The sequence below is a fragment of the Empidonax traillii genome, unplaced genomic scaffold, assembly GCF_003031625.1.
Source record: "Empidonax traillii isolate 1590-97213 ecotype Southwest subspecies unplaced genomic scaffold, ASM303162v1 scaffold619:size634076, whole genome shotgun sequence".
NCBI classification, from domain to species: domain Eukaryota; kingdom Metazoa; phylum Chordata; class Aves; order Passeriformes; family Tyrannidae; genus Empidonax; species Empidonax traillii.
In genome coordinates, this window is record NW_020955812.1 from 429,866 (window position 1) to 452,431 (window position 22,566).

The window sequence follows — 22,566 nt, forward strand, 5'->3', positions numbered from 1 at the left end:
GTCTGTTTCTGAACTTCCTTTTGTATCATTCCGGAGCCTTAGTAATGGGGTTCTGTATTCCCCATGACTATCCAAGAGTTTTCCCTGACAAATAATTACTGAACCACTTACAGGTCAACAGCCTCAGCAAGCAGTTCCTGTCATAGATGGCAGCTCAGCTCCAGTGCTGCATGAAGATGGCTGAGACAGACAAGTTGAAGACCACGGCTGCTTTCATGCAGCCTGAGGTCTGAACAGACGCAGCCTTTGCAGACCATCACTGGCTTCCTACAGGACCAACAAAGAAATCCCTGTGCCACGTGCCATGGCTCCGAGCATGGTCATTCGGGGCACAGAATGACCTGTGCTGAGCACTCACCTGGCAGGTGTAACACCACAAGCAGTGCGGCAGCAACACTTCAGCTGGAGGGGCAAGTGTCAAGCGTGAGAAGCATAAAACATTCCTGTGCTCTGCAGCATGTTGGGAACGGTTGCTAGAATGGATGCCATGGACTGGATGGTGCCCGTGCAGTGCTGTGAATTGCCCAGGCTAAACAGGTCTCTGAGCATTCATTCAGAATGCTGGGATGTGCAACAACACCTGCACAGCTCTGTACCACAGAATATGTGACCATTGGTATTGACCCTGCACTCCCATGAAACCCTGATGACTAAGAGCTGAGCATTAGTTTTTCATCAGACAGTACTAAACTAAACTCTTAAAATTCTTCTGTTTAAGAACTTCATTTATAGTCTTTTCCCTTTCATTCAATCAAACCATCTGTCAGCATAATTCCATGCACAAAGGTATGCTTAAAGCTGCAAAATGACATCACCTACAAACCTGTAGAGGTACCAGTTAGTAACACAATAAAATGATAAAGCTTACATAAATTTTACATTGCATAAACTTACATAAATTACATAAACTTTTACATTTTTTAGAAATAAAAAATAATTTATAAACCAAAAATGTATTTGATAGAAGTTATTAACTCATCTCCAGGGAAATTGTTTTAGCGGTGACTATGGTCATCAATGTACTCCTGGGTGTTTATACAGTTCAAGCTACTACAAGTGCTTGATCTTTATGCACTTATCATTCAAAGTCAAAAGGAAAAACAAGCACAGTGCTTTGTACTTCGATATACATATTGTATATGTCTCATCAACTGCAGTCTGTGCTGCAGACAGTAAAACTGAATGCAATGGCATGGATAAATTGCTGCCAGCACTTACCTTGCCACCACTCCTAAGAATACTTTTGTGAATGAAGCATGAAAAACCCCCACAACCCACAACTTACCAATTTGGCTATAATGAGTGCATCATTCATTAAGTCCAACAGGGGAGTCTCTGTATGAATATTGTAAAAGGAATAGGCAGCTTTGAGGCTTTTATGAACAGGATGATGCATCACTGTTGAGGGTAATGTGTAGAAACTCAGAAAGTCTGTTAAAACACCATTTGAGCCCTACAAGAAAAACCCAAACAGGTTAATTAATAAGAAGTAACAGCTCAGTTACTGGTTAGGCTAACATGGCAGTTCTACACAAGGTAAGTAACAGATCCAGCAAGGTTTGTGCACTCTAAGTATTATGGTATAACAGCTAATCTTGGCTAAGATTTGAGGAAAAAAACATTTAGATTTTTCTAAATTAGTAGTCTATTATACCACCAACATTTTGACAAGCAGTTGTCAAAGCAGTTTAGTTTGTTTCTCAAGCTTAGTCTGCTATAAACAAAGCTAACAAAGCACATTTCAAAAAAAACGGTATATAAGCTTTTTTCCAACTGATTTTTAACAAAATATTCTTAAAATATTAAGGATATTTGAAAAATCTGATGATGTTCATGTTAAGGAATAATTTTCTCATCTTTCTAAAAACAGAGAAAAAATATACTGGTGTACAAAACAAATTTAAATCAGCTTATGATTGTTAATCACCAAGCACAACCAACTATCTGGATAACAGTGCCTAAATCACATTGAAATTTTAATAAAACCAACAGTCATCAAAAAAAGGTGCTTATACAGAAATTTAAAATATACTACATAAAACTTCTTAATATTTCATGCCCCTAAGGAAATTTAACTATCTTCAAGAGAGTAGATTAGCAGGAAATGGGACATAATTATTACATGGGTTATGACTAACATGCTGAGCACAAAAAACTAACCAGATTTTCTCTCCTGGTATTTCCAAGAAGATAAGGCAAAGGAGATACACAAATGCTTGTTATTGCTTGTTTGCTTTATTTTTGAATGGCTAGTGCTCACTATTTGGTGCTCAATGAAAGACCTCACATGGATCCCTAAATTAACCGTACTGTTACAGTTAAAAGTAAAACAGTTGAACCTATCACATGCAGAACAGCTATTGTCTTAGAGCAGGTACGGATCCCGTAGTAGACATAATCTAGCAAGTAACAGAAAAGTTATTAAGTCACTCGCTAAATTCAGTAAGGATGATGAAAATATTAACTTAGAAATTATACAGAGTATTTTAAGATTTTAGCTCTGCACATTACAAAGATGATTTAGGTCTGACACTAATATCTCCAGGTCACACAGGTCTTAAAAAGATTTTAAGCACTAACAAACTTACATTTTCTATAGTGAAAAACTAGTTCAAGAGACAGTTTAAAACAAGCAAGTTCAGTTAGAATGGCACTGCCAGTGTCACATTCATGCTGATCCTGGTGCTTCTGGACTCTCCTGAAGGTTTCAAGACACAAACAAAGACAAAAACCAAGCCAGGGAGCAGGGTGGAGGGCAGGGAGAAGAAGGTGTGGAAAAAGAAGGAGGGACTATAAATCAGAACATGGAAAAGTCCAGTGAGCAGTAGACCCACTACAGAGTGAGTACAAAGCTAAGCTTGGACAATGACATCTGATGAGCAGGACCACTCATCTCCAGCAGCACTAAGTTCCCTAATTCATCTGAGGCTCCTGCACAAATTCAGGCTGCAGTGTGGGAACTCTGAGCTTTACAACCTGTAGCTTCTGTGAGGAGCTGGTTGGTTTAAGGATGTTACTGCTGATCATTTTTAAATAACTTTATCACTTTAAACAAAGTAATACACTAAATATAATGTCTATAACTGATTTTGTATGGACTCAAGAGCATATCTTCCTTCACTAGCTTTACTGCATCTATTCCAAATGCCAATCTTTTCCTGCATCTGCTTATTTTGAGAGGAGCATTATGATCAACTGTTTGGAAGATGGAGGTGATAGGTACATATGTATATATATACACTATATATAGTATATATAGTATATATATATAGACACTATATATATATACACAGAAATTCAAACGTATATATACACACATACTTTTACTGAAAAAAACCCACATTTTACCGAAGCAGATAATCAAAAAACATAATTTTCCCAGTAGGTGCATCTAAAATTGGATTTAAAAATAAAGAATTTTGTACTGGTGTATGGCAGAAACATTGACACCTGAGAGAATGATAGCAAATTCAAACCAAATCCTTATCTCAGTCACTGCATCATTCTTCCTTTTTTTCTAGAAAAAGAGGTTTGAAGATTACTGCTTATTATGATGTCATATCTCTGGGGAAAAAGAATCAAGAAATGCAGGTGGAAGAGTTGACCTTAAGGTATGTAAGGGTCTTTGCTGTAATCTTGTCAAGATAGTGATATTTCAGAATTCTTTAAGATATCCTATTATAAGAGCATTGCAGTTTATGACAACCAAACTTTTTTTTGTTAACAGAATGCAATACAAAAAACAAAGCCTGTAATCGTGATATCAAATTCTACCTGTAACGCACATTTTTCATACTGCCCACATTTCAAAAATCTGATGCTAATATGAACTACTGTTAAGTGGCATTCACATATACATTCATGTACATTAGTGCTTATTTTACCTCCACCACATAAGTGTCAATAATATGATCCCGAGGCAGGAACCAGTGGGCTACCTCTTCTTCATCCATCACAGGAGCAAGATTAAACTGTTTCAAGTAAGTGTTGATTAATTCTTGTACTGCTTTAGTATCTTTTTGTTCCATTGGTCTTAAACCTGAAGTCTTTGTGGCCTTATTGTAACAAAAGAAAAATACATGTTAAGACGTTGAAAGGAAAACTGCAAACACAGCAAAGGCTGAAAGTAGGCTGCAGAGTCACTACACTTGGTATAATGCATTCATTATTAGTCTACTTCATCCCAGCCACTTAATTCATTATGCTATTTTACAAATGGCTTTCAATCAGAATTCCCTCTCTTCTAATTATTGAAACAGTCTGGGGCACTTCAATCTTTATATTTCATTATTGAACAAGCTTCATTTCTCCAGAGAAAGACATACCACTGCCAACAGCTTAGACTTTGTGCAGTTCGTATTTTTTTTTTTTAGGTCAGTCAATTTCTTACTTTCTTCTAAACTACCTAGGGCCCAGACACAGAAACAAAACAATGTAACTTGGGTATCAGAAGTTAATCTGAGGACAAGAACACAAGCAATTCAAACTTATGGAAATTACAGTCAAACTATACATCAAAATCAGCTGATAAAGTTTAATTAGAAATCATTTAACAAAAGATTCCAAGGACTGCTTAGTGTACTACTACCCATTCTTAGCATTTGCAAACTCCCTTGCTAACCCAAGTTTCTACACAGGCACAACTGCTATTCTGTTAACAAGAAAGCTGCCTGAAATTAAAAACCTACAGTATTTAAACAGTTTTGTGTTTTTTTTTCACTTTAAACATCAGAAGAGAAAAAAATCACCTTCTAGTACTGTGCAATTAATTTAAACAAGCGAAGGTGATTAAAATTTTCTTGCAAGCTTCTGTTTGCTTTCCTGACTATTTCCTTTTAGGGAGGCTAACACTTGTTCTCTTCAGAGCTCATTTATCCTGCTTCATCTGTCTAAGCTACATACTTGGGCACGTATCACATTAATCATAGCAAACTCAATTGCAAGAGCAGCCAGGTAGAGACTTGATTACTGGAAGCCTGAAATTAGTGTAGCTGATTAGGCTTTGGCCAAAAGGCATTATTGTGGGGGAGATATTACTGATGCACTCTGGGAGTCAGCAGACAGATGAGAAATCAAGGCACGTTTTGCCACAGCTCTGGACTGTGTATTACATTTTAGTCTTCCTGCTTTTCTGAGCAGCCTGGGACTATGGTTTGACTCCACAACAGCACATCACCGATATTTTAAAATGCCTTTATTCCATAAGGGTGTACACCTGACAAACAGGAAGGATGGAGGAAAAACAGCTGGGCGGGAACATCTTTTTTCCCCAGCAATGCTCAGAATGTCCACCACTAAATTATTATTTGCAACCCCAAAAATGAGGGAAAGTGTACAGAACTAGGTAAAAATTGTTTCTCTGCTTCACATATCAAGCTGCACAGGCCACACATTCATGCAGCTCTCAGTGTCAGGATCTCAATCAGTCAGGAAAAGACGTACAAACGTGCTCCTCTCCTAGCTCTAAATACAGACAAAATTTACCTCTTTCAGAAAATTCCTTTCTTTTTATATCTATAGGTATGTGCACAGCCTTTAGTGAGGGTAGTATTTATTAATTACCGTACTTATTATATCTGAAAACCTTTTAAATTCAGGCTGTTCAAGTGATTAGGAATGATTAATTCTCTTAAAGGGAGATGAGCTCCCAGTGGCAATGATATTCCAAGGACGTTAAGAAAAGAGGTTAAAATACAAGAAACAGTGTTTGGTGCCGAGGGACAGGATAGCATGGCCTGAATTATCAAATTTGTGTGACAGTCCTGTTTATGATAACAGCCCAAAACTCAGAAAAAAGATTCCCAACAGCACTTAAACCCTTTCTCAAGGAAAAAAACAATGTCCAAATAAACCCAGAGCACAAGACTTAGAGAGAAAATATTAGCACAAAGATTAAATCTTCATTTTCTATGGGAGAAGTTCCCAAATCCAGTCTAAAAATAAACAACTAAGGTATATGGATTCCTACATAATTTAGTTTTAAAAGCTGAATTTGAAAGCACCCATTTTCCATTCGCACTTCTGTGCACAGTATATGTTTGCCTTAGCTACAGTAATGAGATACAATGTTTTCCATAATTCACTTTTCTGTTGAAGCTGGGTTTTATGCTAAAGGAAGATGATCAGGGTGTAAATGCTGTTTCTAATGACTCTCTGTAGTTACACTTTTGGTACTGTAAGTAAGATCATTATTCTTTAAACTATTCACTTCCTGAATTGTTTCCACAAGAAACGTTACTAGAGTTGCCACCAAAACCTATATCTGAAATTGTATACTGCACTTCTTTCAGACTGCTGTAAAAATGTCTTCAAGATTTGATGGAAGCTATATTTAGCTTTCCAAGATTAAAACCTAATTAATTTGGTTATTAATTCTTAAGCTCTGAAAATGTTGCCCTGCACGCAAGGGAGAAGCTGCGTGTGCAGCACAGTTGGCACACAGGCAGTGCAGGAAACGAGCCTCTCCGACAGCAGCAGGAGCTCAGATCAAGCCATGGCACGTGCTTTATTCCAAGGAGTACTTAGAGTACTACTCAAATATCTGAGCAGTAGGAGAATCTGCAGCATCAAGCCAACAGACACAATTCTCCAAAATCAGATAAATCATTACAAAGTGCTATGAGTGAGGAAAAAAAGCATATTTTTAACCAAAAGGATAGATTTGTTTAAATAAAAAAAGGTCTACTGATAAGGTACAGGAAAGTATACTCTGCAATCCCTTGGAACTGAAAGGTGGCTTTTACAAGCAAAGAAATTGTTTTCACCATAAAGCTCAGACTGGCTTCTATAGGCTATTAATTACAGCAAAGAGATTTTTTAATCATACATAGTACTTATACTGACTTGCCCTGTCATGGAAATTTCACCCTAAGGCTTTTTGCAAGCTTAACTATTTGCTGCAAGCATGAGAAAAAATATTTTTAACTAACTTAGCTATGCTAGAACACTTGATATTTACTAGACCAGGCAAACAAAAAGTACACAATATACTGAGGTGGCTTTTGCTGAGCCTCCTCATTGCAAAGAACAACATTCTCTGACTGAACAGAAAAATATGTGAATTAGAATGGAATCAAGAATATGATTGTACTCAGCCAAGTTGCTGATGGACTTCTCTGAGAATTTTAAGACATGAACTGTTGATTTTCTGTACCAGTAATCTCTTAACAGATTAAACATACCGAGAATAGTCTTATGCATCTTCAGATCAATCCCACATGCTTATGAAGTCAAGGTTTCTGGGTTTTTTTGACTTTGTTTAAGGATTTTAGGTCAAAATTTATGTTTTCTCCATATAGAGATCCAGATTTCCGGCAATAGCCTCTTCTGTTTAGTATAGCCCTTAATGTCCTTTTCATCAACCAGAGATTATTTTTTCTAACGTCCTGCACGCACTGCCTTTACACAGAAAGCCTGTGCTGTCAGAGACAGATGGAAGGTTATTTTAGGCTTCACAATAACTGTGGGGATTGTCTAGAAGTCATACTGCTTACATCAGGAAGTCGGTAGAGCTTCATTGTTCTTTGTAGAGTCATGTTTCTACTCAAATGTGAAAATTTCACCTCCACCAGTTTTCTGGGATTTAGTGATCGATGCCAATACCTGGAAATAAAATTATTCATGAGTTTAAATACTATCTTAAGTGACAGCTTTACTTGCATCCATTTCCCTGCTTTATTGCATTGCTCCTTCTCCTCTCTAAATTTGTTTCTAAGCAAGCCTGTACTATGTCTGTAAGAAGCTTAAACAACAAAAAAAATAAGGAAAAGCTATATCCAAGCAATAGCTTTTAAACAGGCCAGCTATAACAGTATTTTGAATTTAGGCAAATGCTTTTTGATACAGAATGAGTGAGCACAGGGCTAAACATTTTAGTACTTATCACACACTGAAAAACTCAACATACTTACATGGGTAACATTTATTTTCTTGTGCAGAGGGGACTCTCTGCTAGTGTCAAAGCTTTTGGTTGAAGAAGATCTCCCCTTCCTGGGAGATCACTGTGCAACAGATTACTGTTACTCTGTTACTAACACAGCATGGCTTTTTTTCCCCCCCATCCTTCCTCACAGAAACTTACAGGATCTCTGCTGTTGGTAGGTACAAAACAATTTCAAATCAAAAACTACTCTGTCCTCCAGAATGCTAGAAAGCTAGACTAAAACTGCAGGAACTGAACCTTTCCCGGTAGAAATATAATCCACTCCAAGCAAATGAAATTATACTTGGTTGTAAGTCTTCCCACATGATAGATGTCCCATCTTTATCAAATGCCAATCAAGTCCTCCTTTCTCCAGGAAAGATGAAAGTATCTCAAAAAAGCAAATCATACAATTCCCAGAAATGCTCTGCCATCTCTGGCAAGCAACCAGGTCAACAGGGAAGTGTCCCAGCAGGGAAACAGGCCACTTGAAAAAACACAGGTATACAATGTTGTCAGTGCTAGCATGGCTTCCACCAGAAGGTCAGATATATTGATTAGTCTATTTAAGGCATGTCAAACAAAATCAAAATTAAATTTCAGTCTGAGACGCTATTTTCTCCAAGGCACTGGGAGGAAAGGGGGGAAAAAAATTAAAAACCCCACCCTGACAAACATTCAGGCCTTCAGGTTCGTCAAGGCCACAAGGTTTAACATCTTTGAATTTTATTCTTTTATTGTTTCTAGGTAATTACATTAAATTTTCTTTAAAATGACTGCTGTAGGAAGCAGTGTTATTATGAGCATCACCTAGGTTACCTGCAAGTGGCCACAGGTTTGGGAAGTACCACTCCAGCAGTATAAACAGCTTGAAAAATTCCTTCCAGGTTTACTCTTCTGGTTATTTCCCGAATCAGTACAGGTGCTACCCGTTTAGATCTCAGTTTCTTATGGACACATAGGAAATTGATTTCTACCATCTTCTTCACACTAAAAGGACAATAAATAAAGGAAAAATTAAAGAAAATTACACACTGCATGTTTTCATTTGCATAATTACAGTTTTCCACATTTTGACAGAAGAATTTGAAGTAAGAATAAATTGGCCTGTGACAAAGTACATCTGCAACAAATACTACTCTATGATACTCTGACTGTAATGGCAAATTGTGCAATATGCAAGTTCTGTCTAAGGTGCTTGCTATAGTCCTTTTTCAAAGCTCTATCAAGACTCAACCCATTGCCTTACTTTAGGGTGCAGAAGGGCATCCAAGCACATGCTATGTGGTACCATTATGCTTTATGTTTGTCAGTGTATGAAGACCTGTCCAAGCTAGCTGATTGATCATCCTTTAAATACTTTCCAGTATAGTCAGAAAACTGTATGCCATTATCTGTATCATTCATCAATAAGAAAATTCCTTAAATATTTATTTGTACTCTTCATGGAATGAGCTCACAAGGTTTTTTTTTTTTTTCAGGGGGGAAGAGGGGGAAGTGATGAGAAGAATAAAAAAAAAAAGTCTCTGCTACATACACAGGATGATTCTTCTGACTCTTTATGATCAGTGAGGCTCCTTCTCTCTTTTTTTCTATAGCAATGGACATCAGTTTAAGATTTGTTTCATAGCATTATTCTTTTACAAACACAACACTAATGGTGCATTTTACCTGTCATATATACGAATACTTGCAGGGATGGCACTTATGAATCCTACCAGTTTTTTGTTTGAAGACACTCTAACCCCACAGTGCCATTGGGGTAACCAGCCTGGAGGACGTAACGCCCTAGAATTGACGACAGAAATAATTACAAATTACTGCCTAAGAAGATGTAATAAAAACACCTTTCTTTGCACTTCAGGCAGAACAGAATGTGGAACTTGCTACTCACCACAGAAGAAATTCGGGCGAATAATCAAACCTAAACATATTATCATCATCTTCTACGTAATTCTCATTTAACAATGTGTATAACTCCTTCAGCTGAAAACACACACACAAAAATACAAAGATTTATCCATGCATCAATGAGAATAAACTTGAATTATTTTAGATACACATCAAAATTGTTTTACTTACAACTTCAGCATTGCTCAGATCCAATGTGTCCCACATAAAACCTTGTGGCAAAGAATATGGCTCTAGGCGGACATTGTCCTTATCTGGTTCAATTGCACCATGTGAAGTTATAACTTCATCTTTTGACGGAGGAGGAGGGAAAAAAAAACACCAAAAACTGTTATATTGCTAGCTTTCCTGATAATTCTCTAAACTGCATTTAATTCACATCATGTATTTTCTCATAATTATGTGATAGGAACATGAAGCTTTTAAAAAATGGTGAAAAAATTAGTATTTTTAGTTTACTACTCATTCTCACAGATCACATTCAGACTGATGACTGTCTTGTCAGAATATTTATAGATATGCACAGAACCACTCTACCTCAACTGATACTCACTATTTTGTAACACAGGACAACTTATCAGCACACGCACAGCATTTAGCCAGCCACGAGATCCACTGTCTCATCAAGAGAAACATGTTGTACTCACATCTAACAAGCTCAGATCTTGTTTACCACTGACTTGAAAAGACATGATCTCAACAGGATTACTCAGGAGCAGTGGCACAGCAAAGCCAGGGCATTTAAGAGACACTGGTGATATGTGGAAAGTGTTCCTAAAATCCTACATGAAGGCATGCTTTCTTCTCCTCCCTTACTTTACAACTCTGGTCCCTCAGTGTACAGCTATCAACAGCTTCTGTTCCTCTTCTGTGGAGCAGCACATGCTAAATCATAGAATCATTTAGGCTGGAAAAGACCTTTAAGATCATAATCTAACCACTAACCTTACACTGCCAAGCCTGCCACTAAACCATGTCCCTAAGCATCATATCTACATATCTTTTCAAAATCGCCAGGATGGTCACTCTACCACTTCCCTGGGGAGCATTTTCCAGTTCTCAACAACCCCTTCAGTGAAGACATTTTTCCTAACATCCAATCTAAATCTTCCTTGGCACAACCCAAGACTGTTTCCTGTTGTTCTATTGCTTGTTACCCGGGAGAAGAGGCCGACCCCCACCTCACTACAACCTCTTTCGGGTACTTGTAGAGAGCAATAAGGTCCCCTCTGAGCCTCCTTTTCTCCAGGCTAAACAACCTGAACTGCTCCTCATAAGACTTGTGCTCAAGACCCTTCAGCATGCTCGTTGCCCTTCTCTGGACACACTCCAGCACCTCAATATCTTTCTTGTAGCACTGTCTTTTATGGCAGTAGCCAGATTATGTTCTAAGGGGTTTGGACCTTCTGATTTTCTCCCTGCAATACCTCAGAACATCCTTACAGGCCTCCTAACTTGTCTGCCTCTCCTCCAAAGGCCATAAAGCATAATTTTCTTTCCTGAATTCCTCTGGTGGTGTGTGTGCCCCGTCCCTCCTTGGGCCTGCTCTACAATCTCAGGAGTTCCTGATAAGCCTTGACCAAACTACCAAAGTTGGGCTGTGAAGCGTCCCTTGACAATAACAGGAGCTCCTGCATAGTAAAGGTGGGAATGACACTGACTGTATTAGGATCATCCATTGCCTGAACAAGGTGGGGAACAAAGGATAACCATTTATCCCCACATAATCAGTTACCCCCTGACAGCCTTGGAACACTATTTACCTGAACTGCGGCCGAAGTGAAATGGTACCACTGTTACTGGACTTTTTTTTTTTCCCCCAAAAAAAGCAGTTAACAATATGAGTTATGGCCGGGATGGAAACTTACTGATGACTAAAGCCAATCATCTTGCAACCCCATGAAGAGTGTCCCTAGGTGAGGCCCTTTAAGCTGTCCTGGACCACAGTGGGCTGCACCAGCACCTCCCTCTGAATGGGAAGCCTCTCAGAGCTTGCAAACCCCCAAGTCTGTGATACTCTAAAGACTGCTGAGCTCAAGGACTAGGCTGATACCCCCACTCCTCAAGGCTCAACCCTTCCTGCTGAGGAATGGAAACAGACTTGATGTGAGTATGTCACTGAACTGCAGGGGAATTTTTAACAGATACCTTTGCACACATGAACATGTCTACATCTCTGTGCCTGCGCGCAGTGCGTGTGAATTAAGTATAGTAAGAATGTTGTTATGTAGACTCTATAATTAGGTCACTGTTTTAATTGTACTAAATCCTATTGAATCACTTCATAAATGTTAAATTAGTCAGTGATTAGAGTACTGCTAAACTCTTCTGCACCCTTATCTTTTTGTACCCACATCCTTGGCACCCTGACCCTTCTGCATCTCCAGCTTCCATGTAAATCATTTTAAATTGCTTCTAATTCCATTTTCCTATGTATGCTTCATCTACATCTATGACTATGTAGCAAGTCATGGAGTGAACGTTGCCATCAAACTCTCTGTTAAATTGCACTTCCACAAATTTTATATTAAAACCTGCTTTTTCTGGTATCTTTGATGATGATTCTTTAAGTGGCCCAAATTACTGATTCACAATTTCAGTTCCAGCTAAAGTTCTCTATTCAGCCAGGCCTGTCTTCCTCCCCTTCAGCTCATCTTTTGGCACATGGGGACAGTCTATTCCTGCAATGATGCAGGAATAAGAAGTTTTCCTTAAAGTACATCCAGCTTTCAAGGACAACTTTGCCCTTCAGGACTGCCTCCCAAGGGACTCTGTCAACCAGGCTCCCAAACGGGACAAAGCGTGTCCTCCAGAAGTCCAAGGTGGCAGTTCTACTGACCCCCTCCTTACTTCTCCAAGAATCAAAAACTCTCTGATTTCACAATCACTGTTCCCAAGACAGCCTCCAACCATCATATCACCTACAAGTCCTGTCTTTCCGTGAACAACAGGTCCAGAAGAGCACCTTCCCTAGTTGGCTCACTCACCAGCTGTGTCAGGAAGTTATCTTCCACTCACTCCAGGAACCTTCACTGTATTGTATTTCCAGCAGACACATGGTAATCTGAAGTCACCCATGAGAACAAGGGCCAGCAATTGTGAGACTTCTCCCAGCTGCTTACAGAATATTTCATCTGCCTCTTCATCCTGGTTAGGAGGTCTATAACAGACTCCCATCATGGTACCTGCCCTCCTGGCCTTCCCCCTGATTCTTACCAATAAACACTCAACCCTATCATAACAATCATCAGGCTCCTGAGAGACAAATGTTCCTTCGTAGTACGAATTTTTCCCAAATGATATGCAACCCTGACAAATAGTTACGGCCTGCCACCAAGCTTGGAAGGTCAGCATTATCAGCATCTTTAAGCAAACTCTGACAAGTATCAACAGCCCAAATGTTACTGCCACTTCATAGCAGGCTTGGCCCAACTAAAGGACCCATTGCTGACAACCTTAACTTGAAGACAGAAGGACTCTGAAGTTAATTTAATGCAAAGATCCCTACAACTATTTCTTGAATTGACAAATTATTTTTTCCAACATATAGAGCACATCAAATAGCAATGAATTCCCCATGTGTTCATTCAGCAGATAAAGGAAAAGCTCAAAAAAAAAAAAATCTATGGGATTAAGAAGAAATTTATAGGCATTGTTGGACAAAACCTTGCTAACCAAATTTTACAAACCATATTTCTCCTGAACAACACTAACAAATAATTTTCTGAGCCAATGTATTAGCCTTTTTAGGCTGGCAATTGGCAGACTCTCATCTCCATGTAAGTGTTGTAAGATATACTGATTAACCTGAACTGAACTCTTGGAACTACTGTGCAGCTCTGAAACTAGCTCTGAAAAAGCTTCACTATGGCCAGAGTATTTTTTGATTTACACATCAACTTATTTCAGCTAAGGTCTTCTCCACTCAGGCAGGATTGCTGGTGACAATTACTACCATCAGTTTACAAAGGTATCTGGATAGTTTGTATTGGAGCAAAGGCAACCCAGTCAGTTCAATCCAGGGGAAAATGCAACATGCAGGGACTCTGCTCTGGACTTCTCTACGCAACAAAGTCGGGAAGAAATGAGATCACTGCGGATTAAGCTATAGACATGGATTAATGTGAAATTCTGCCCTGTGGAGAGAGAGAGCAGTATGCTGCCATGCTTTACACTCTACCTTACTTCTGCATATTCTATACTAGTCTCCAGTGCAATGGAGAGAAACTTGCAGGACAAACAATGACAGCTACTGTGCTGAGAATGTTTTACTGCCCCCAAGTTTTGTGGGCACTGAAAAGCCACGACTGCTTAACTTGAAGATAATGAAAGCAGAAAAAGAAGGGTCAGAAAGCAGTGCAGAAAAAACAAGACAGTCAGTGACTATCTTCTTCAACAAAGACTAAGATATACCAACTGTGTTATCAGGGATCAGATCAGTATAAAAAGCAACTTGCCAAATTCATTAGAAATTTAAAGGCAAGGAGATGTCACCTCACCATTTCACCTGGTATCCAGAACAGAGAACAGACTCTGAGAAAGCATGTCTTCGAGGTAGTGTACATTGTGAAGGAGAGCATGAACACACAGCAGTGAAAGAATTTGACATGAGAAAAGTGCCACTTAAGACTGTATGAAAACAATGTAACCTACAGCAGGAGAGTAAATATTTCTGTGATAGCAAATCTATCTGTTGCAAAGAATTTAAGGGAATATAAAGAAACAAATTTTTTTAAAAAATCAAAGTTTACACTTTGTCACCACTTAAAGAGTTCTTACTTCCCCTGAAGTGGAAAAGACTTCTACGTTCTATTATTTAGGATTTCAGACCTAAAATAAACAAAGAAATGCTATTTCAATAGCATTTTCCATTTTTATAGAGAACATCAGAATGAGATTTATTAACACTGTATCTTATTGTGCATTATCTGGAGGGAAGGCAAGCACTTCCCTAGAAAACATCAAGAATTCCACAGAAACTACACAAAAGATAAAGGATCTCTACCACACACAGTCCAACTTTACACCCATTTTAGAGAACATGCCGCAGAGCCGGCACACATTCCTTTAGTGCTTATAAGACATCCTTTAGTGCTCATAAGACAGATCTTTTGCCCAGATCCAGTTAAACTTACTAAGTTTAGGTACAGGCTGTGTATCCCAAAACTGGTATTTACGTTTGGTAGCCTCATCAATGTTCTTTGCTGGGCCCTGGCATGCAGAGAGCAGCTCCATTGCCCTCTGGATGTCTTGAAGCTTCTGCATTGGAATGGCTGGATTCTGCACATATAGACAAAAAGAAGAGGAAGTTTAGTGAGTATGTTTACTTTGAACAGTTGTACAAACTTTTTTATTTTTTTTTTACTGTTACGTATTCTTTCATGTATTCCTCTGATCATGCTTAGTTTAGGTATAACCTTTGGAGACAAAAGGGTGGAAAAATGCTGGGCAATAGGCAAGCAACTTCACAAAATAGTTAATAGTTTTAAGTAGCACTTGCATTTAACCATGAAACTTCAACATTTTTAACACAAATACTGCAGCTTCAAGGCAGGATACAGTATCACAACAGTACGAGCTTCTTATATTCCCTGTTCCCTCTGGTAAAATACAATAAAACAACAAAAAGCAGGTCAGTATAGATATATAACAATCTAAAGATATCATTGGAACACATGGAGCTGTTTGAAGTTGTAGTTCACACATACAATATAAAATAATATTTATATTCACTATGGTTCAGTTGTACCTGAAGGTACACTGGAGTGCTACGTTTTAACCTTAGTTATATTGCATCTGCCTTTATTACCTTGCAATTATTAGATACCTTTCTGCATCATATATGTAGGAGTTAACCATCTTGCTACTAACGTCAACTGTGCAGACACTCCCAATCACTCCCATTTTAACTGACAGAAGCAGACAAACATAAAACAACTTTCCACTTAGAAGTTGAAAAATAAAAAAGTTATCGGAAAAGCATAAACCTCAGACTAAGTGTTTGTAAACTAAGCTGTTAAACCCTCACTTTTGATCACTCTGACTAACTGCAACTGGAATGAGAATTTTACCTGCATAAGAAAGTACAGAAGAATAATGGTAACAGACATTTAAATCTAAAGGGATTTTCTCCCCTCTTTTAAAAGCTATTTATTTGTTTTGTTTTGTTATCTGCCAAGTGGTAAGTCCTATTCTGAGGCATTCTAATAGAATGCTTGTGCTCAGTTTCACAACACTGCAATGCAATAATGCATTTGAAGGAATAGTCTCAAGTGCATTGGAAATGCTAAGCAATTCTGCATAGAGATTTCAAGCCAGATTTTTTTTTTACTGAGTAGCAATGGATCGTTATTTCCATATTTCGCTTTCTTTCTAGTATTCATGTGTTGAAAAAATACCATAAATTAAACATAATAATGACAGTAAAGCTTCATTTGGGTGGACATCTGCCTCTAGTATCCTCTGTCACAAAAGCAGTCAAACTCTGTGCCCGGAGCTCAAGCAGTACATCATTTACTATTTATAATAAAATCTTCAATTACTTAAAGTAATGAAAGAAAATGCATAATGTTTAAGTATTGCAAAATTTTACCTGTAAGCATGCTTTAAACACCTGTCACCTGAGTATTTGTGAATTAGCATCTTTACATAGTTTAAAGCAACACTACTGCAGCGCAAAAAGCCTACTGTATTTCTAGATCCAGATTACAGAGACATAAGTTACTTTTCCCAATTAAAAATCAATTTGTCTCTTATCCACTGGCCTGACACAAATACTACTAGTGCCACTAGATAAATTCTGAAATCTTATCAATACATTATGAAATCATACCTAAATGCTGACACGTTGTAATTTATTTGTTTGTCTCTAATATTTTTTTCTACATAAGACAACAGAAAATAAAAAAAAAATTTAAAATATTAGGTTCTAAAAAAGATCTTAATAGCATAATAGTAAAGTAAGAATTTCATGTTCTGGTACTAAATACAACATGGTTAGGGACATCAGTAGGAATCCCATTTTCATTCAAAACATTCAGGGATCATCCTGGCTAAGGAGTTTACTTTCAACCCTTTTCGTTTTCCTTTAGTGGAAAGCAAGAAAAACCTACATGGAACTTGACATGAATTAGCAAAAAAAAAAGAGCTATTTTGTGTAATTTCAGTTCAGGGCAAGTATCTCCTCATAGCACAAAATAGCACTGTTGTGCAAACAGGGCTGAGGTACACAATGGTATTTTTGCCTCAGTTTTGGTGGCAAGATGTCCCCAAGCCCTGTAGCACAGTCTGTGAGACTTGCTTTAACCACAGCAGGAGAGAAAGTCAGGGACCATTTCACAAACTAATCATGCACAGGTCCCCAAAACCAGACCAGATGAATGTGGGGGTGCTGAGGGAGCTAGCTGATGTTAGTGCCACTAAGATCTATCAAGAGTTAAAGGTTATAGAATTGATGGAGGTTTCCTACAAATGAAAAAAGGGAAACACCCATTTTCAAGAAGGTAAGGGGGAGAATTTTGAGGACACAGAGGTCAATACCATTTAATGACATGACAAAGAGTGCTTTCTCTGCAAGTACATAGATGATACCTAGTTGGCAAGAATGGTTGATACGCTGGACCACAGAGAGCTATTCAAAGTTACTCTGACAGGCTGGAAACAGAAACTTAATTTATTTTGACAAAGGCAAATGCAAAGTCCTCCATCTGGGATAGAAAAAGCTCATGCACTGGCAGAGGACTGGCTAGGAAGCAGCTTTGCAGAAAAGAACTTGGAGGTCCTGGTGGGCAAAAGGCTGAACATGAGCCAGCAATGTGCTGGCCAGCAAAGGACAGCTGCAGAGTGAGCTGTACCTGTAAGACTGGCCAGCAAGTTTTCCCCTTTATTGGTACCCCTGAGGTCTCACCTTACAGTCTGAGGTTCTCCATTACAAGGAAAACATTGACAGAGTGGAGAGAGTTCATTGGAGGGCCACCAAGATTAATGGGGGGCTGAGGCACATGACACTCAAGAAGACAAGAGACCTTGGTTTGTTTAGCCTTAAGAAGAGAAGGTTGAGGAAGTAAGAGAAATCTTATTACTGCCTAATGGAAGGAGGTAAACAAAGCTGAGCCAAATCTTTTCAGAGGAGCATAATGATAGGACAAGAAACAATGGAGACAAGTTGCAAACCAACAAAATCCATTTAGATACAAGGAATTACTATTTTTTCAACCAAAATTATAGTCAAACACTGGAATAGGTTTCCTACAAAGGTTGTGGAGTCTCCTTGGAGACTAAACTGACTGATCTAGGCCTGAGCAACCTCATCTGGTTGGATCTGCTCTAAGCAGGGGGTTGGTTGAAAGACCTCCAGATGTCCCTTCCAATCTGTTATTCTGGGACTATGTTGTATAGGCCACTGGTGACTAAACTAATGACTGATAACAGTGCAGATATGGTAAGCTTCCTTTGTGTCAGTGTGGAGAGTCCATATCACTGGCACTTGTAATAGGGAGTGATCAAAATCTTATGAGACAGGCAGTGAAGTGTCCTCAAAGTTACTGTAAATATACAATGCTAACAACAAGCATTTACTGTTGTGCTTACACTCACACCAGTGCTCAAAATGTCTAATATCACACATAAGAAAGGGAGAAGCCAAGGAGACTGTTCTGTTTTCCTCATCTCCAAACTGATACACCCATTTACAAACTCACGTGACCTCAAAATCTTTTTTCAAAATCATTTTCAATGAGTTCAGGAGCCCCACTGAGTATTATATGATGATCCTGCATATATTCTCTTAGAGGTAGGTGTACAATGTCACTTTTCTCTGAAATATTTTCTAAACCTCTTTTCAACCAAGAGCAAGCAAATGCTAAAAGCCTTTTTTCCCTATATTTCACATAGCAGAAGGAATACAAAATCTAAACATTACTTGAGTAGTAGAGCAAAAAAAATCATACTTTCCCACACTGGTCCAGATCAGTAGTCTAAGTTCCTTTCAAAAAAATTTATAGTAGGACAATTGTCCAAAACAAGCAGTGAGATCAGAAAGTACTTAAGATCTATACATATTTAAAGTGTCCCCTATGCCAAATGTGTCCATTCAAAGTAATCAGGGTGACTCAGAGAAGATCTAAAGAGAAAACACAAGAATCTTTCAGTATGTTCAGTATGTTAATGAGCCAGAACACAACTTTTTTCCCCTAAAATTAGCTGGTAGCCCCAATGTAACTGACAAATCTTACAGGATGAAGATTGCTCTTGGTACAATGGGGTAACATTCTACACATTAACCTGATACAGCAAATATAGCTATGTCAACAAGCTCAATGGTCCACAAACTTTCCCAGTGTTACAAACTTCAGTCCTCAGATTTCTCTCAAGATAAAAGCAGTATGCTGAAAAGCCACCACATCATATCATTCACTGCTTATTCAGAACACGGTAGACAAAGGCACACAAATAATGCTATTTTACCACCAAGTCCACAAGGACTGTGCATCCTCTCAGGTAATTTTGCATTCTTATTTACAGCAGAGGCCTTTCAGATGGCAAAACGTTTCTTCAGCCTGTATCTCCATGTTTGAGATAACCACATTTTATGTAAAATGACATGCTGCTCATTGCCCGAATGAGACTCTGGCTGGCACAGCAGGTCCACTTTCCTGCTGCTGCTGCTGCTGAACAGCATTATGCTGTACAAGTTACAGAAACTGCACCAAGACAGGTTAGATGGTGGCTAAAGTAAAGGCAATTCATCAAACACAAAATTTAAAAGCACTACCACTGCAGATTAAGATTGCAGGCAATGAGGCTGTCACTAGCCTGAGTTCTAACTGCTGGAAAAGAAAGACAAAACATCTCCTCCTCTGCCTTTCTCACAGCACACCATCGTGGTGGTGACAGCGGTTCTCCAGCTCCCTTCATACAGTCTGCAAACACCAGGTCTCGCCCTGCTTCTGTCTCTGCTCAGGACAGCAACCATTTGCTCCATTCTGACGTGTTTAGGCAGAACTACCAACTTGCTTTTACAACAAGCAACGCTCCAATTAAAATTAAATTAGGAAGCAAGCACAAATTAAAACAGAACCAGGCTCTCACTTTTGAAGGCTGTTGAATTTTAATCTCCTGGGAGTCAGATGCAGAATCTGATTTGGTGCCTCCAGAATTTGGTTTCTCCTTTTTTCTCTTCTGCTTCTTTTTCTTCTTCTTCGCTCCCAAATCCCCTCCAGGACTTCTGCCAGAGATTCAGAGAATGTGCAGTGAGAAAAACCAGTACCACTGAGCCTAAATTTTAAAATAGTTAAATATGGAAAACCCAGCATTTTAATATGAAAAATCTAACAGCAGTTCCAATGTGAAGAAAAGGTAGGAGAAAGGAAGGGGGGGGGAACTGAAAGCAGTGATGAAAAACTTTGTGCAAGTGCTGTCTAGTTTCTTTTATACTCTGACACCAGCACAACGTGGCATTTTGAGATACTAATGTCAAACTGTGACACTATATATCTGCCAGTGCTCTTCTCCAGGCCATTACCCAGCACAAACGTGAAACTACTAAAGTCAACAATTTGGAGGAACACAGGAAAGTGTGGGAACTGAGGAAAGTAACTTCCTTGGAAATTCAGTAACTATTAGTGGCCCAATACTTTTCCCCTTTCATGCTCAAGTATCAGGCACATTTAAATTTGAGATGAATCCAGATGAAAACACTCTGTTTTCAGGAAATTTTGTTCCTAACATAAGTAGTAATGAAAGTCTTGCTGAAATCTCAGTTCGAAACAACACAAAACTAATCAAACATTGGTGATTTAAAACAATAAGCACAATGCAGTAAACTTCAATTTAAAAAAAAAATCAACAAAGTAAACATCGCACTTTTAGATTCTGACATACTTTGCCTATTAATAATACAAGTTCTTTCTTCTTTAAGAAGATTCTAATTTGACAAATAATCAAGATATAGAATCAAGATTAGATTAGAATTTGCAAAGTGTGGGATGTGTTGGCAACTATCAGACAGAATGAAAATAAGGAGGCAATGAGTCAGTTAACACCAAATCCCCTTCAAGAGGTTAATCTCTCAGCAAAACCATAGGTACATAATGGAACTCAAGACAGATATTGGAATTGGGGGGGGTTGCACGTTTTTCACTGGAAAAGAAAAAAACAACTGTTCATTTAAATCCTGGAGAGGGAAAACCCCCAGATATCTGGCTGAAAATCAAAGAGGAATAAAAGAATAACTGAAGTTATTAAGATCCACACATTTGCAAGGGCCATGTTATTCACTGGAACACGCTCATTTTCAAGATCACGGTGCCTAGTTGTAGCATCTACGCTTTGTCAGAGCTGAAACCGGCAAGAAAAAACACTCTCTCCAGTAGAGAGGTCAAAAGCCTGCAATTAATCAAACAATACAACTACACAAACACTCGTTTTTGTGTGAGCATTACTGTACATTAGAGGAGACTGTAGTGACATATCAGTCCCAAGCAGTCCTTAACATTTAAAGTTACACCGGGTTAAGTTACACTCCTGCAAAGAGAGGAGAGAAGTTGTAAATGCAGCAGCCTCTGGGACAGGACCAAGGAGTTACTCAATGGAAAACAGTATGGCGGACCAAACACACAGGATAAAACAGTTTGCAATATTTATAAGAAGGCTGCAGGGAAAAAAAAAAAGATGGACTTGCTTAAGTGACAGGGGGAGATAATCTTTTGTTGCAGAATGAAGATACTGCCGTATCACCTACATGATTCTGTTAACAATTTCAGAGAAACACAAAATTGCTTAGGTTGGAAAAGTTCTTCATGATCGAGTCCAACATTAACCAGGTGTTGCCAACATTAACCCACCATTACCCACCACTAAACCATGTTCCTCAGTGCCACATCTACATGTCTTTTAAATGCTCCCAGGGATAGTGACTCCCTGGGGAGCATTGTTTCAATGCAGAACAACCCCTTCAGTGAAAAACCTTTTCTACTATCCAATCTAGACCTCCCCAGGTGCAACTCTGGCCATTTTCTCTTGTCACTTTTTACTGGGAGAAGCGACCAACCCCTACCCGGATACAACCTGCTTTCAGGTAACTGCACAGGGATAAGGCACCCCGAGCCTCCTCTTCTCCAGGCTAAATAACTCCAGCTCCCTCAGCTGACCCTCACAGGACTTGTGCTCCAGATCCTTCAACAGCTTCACCGCCCTTCTCTACACATGTTTCAGAACCAGCCGGTACAGAGGTACAATCACTGTCCTAGTCTTGCTGGCCACACTATGTCTGATACAAGCCAGGATGCCACCTGGGCACGCCACTGACTTTCAGTTTAAAATAATAAAATTTGAATCTATCCAAAGGCCTTTATATCAAACTGACACTTTCTACAGAATTTAAACAAAACCAGACCCAGAAGCCTAGCAAGAGCTTATAAATACAAAACAGTAAAAAACCCACACGTGTACAAGACCTAGGACTTTGCCACTCTGTGTGGCAAAACTGAGATAAAAATACTGAGAAAGTGATTTTACCCTTGCTAGGATTATTTAATGATGTATTTTTCTACTTTCTGGAACCATCCACAAACTTTTATCTTTCCCTCTAACATCTCTCATACAGCAAAGAAATGCTGCTACTGTGTCCTTGAGCTGACTCCCGAGGGCTTTTGTGTTGAACATCAGGCTACCAGGAGTTTCAGCAAGCACTGTTGTTGAACAGACTCTCTCAGCAGGCACTGTGCCCCGAGTTG

The 22,566-nt window shown here is 38.8% G+C and overlaps 1 protein-coding gene across 1 annotated transcript in view; it reads right to left on the bottom strand.

Moving 5' to 3' along the window:
* The window catches only part of NMT2 (N-myristoyltransferase 2), a 34,031-nt gene that overhangs the window by 5,546 nt on the left and 5,919 nt on the right, over positions 1 to 22,566 (bottom strand). The window contains exons 2-10 of the mRNA XM_027898710.1: positions 19,922 to 20,057; positions 14,968 to 15,112; positions 10,004 to 10,122; positions 9,816 to 9,907; positions 9,593 to 9,709; positions 8,741 to 8,911; positions 7,494 to 7,602; positions 3,885 to 4,055; positions 1,286 to 1,453 (exon numbers count right to left, since the gene is read on the bottom strand). Of these exons, the coding sequence (XP_027754511.1) occupies positions 1,286 to 1,453; positions 3,885 to 4,055; positions 7,494 to 7,602; positions 8,741 to 8,911; positions 9,593 to 9,709; positions 9,816 to 9,907; positions 10,004 to 10,122; positions 14,968 to 15,112; positions 19,922 to 20,057 (1,228 nt within the window). The remainder of the gene's footprint in view (positions 1 to 1,285; positions 1,454 to 3,884; positions 4,056 to 7,493; positions 7,603 to 8,740; positions 8,912 to 9,592; positions 9,710 to 9,815; positions 9,908 to 10,003; positions 10,123 to 14,967; positions 15,113 to 19,921; positions 20,058 to 22,566) is intronic.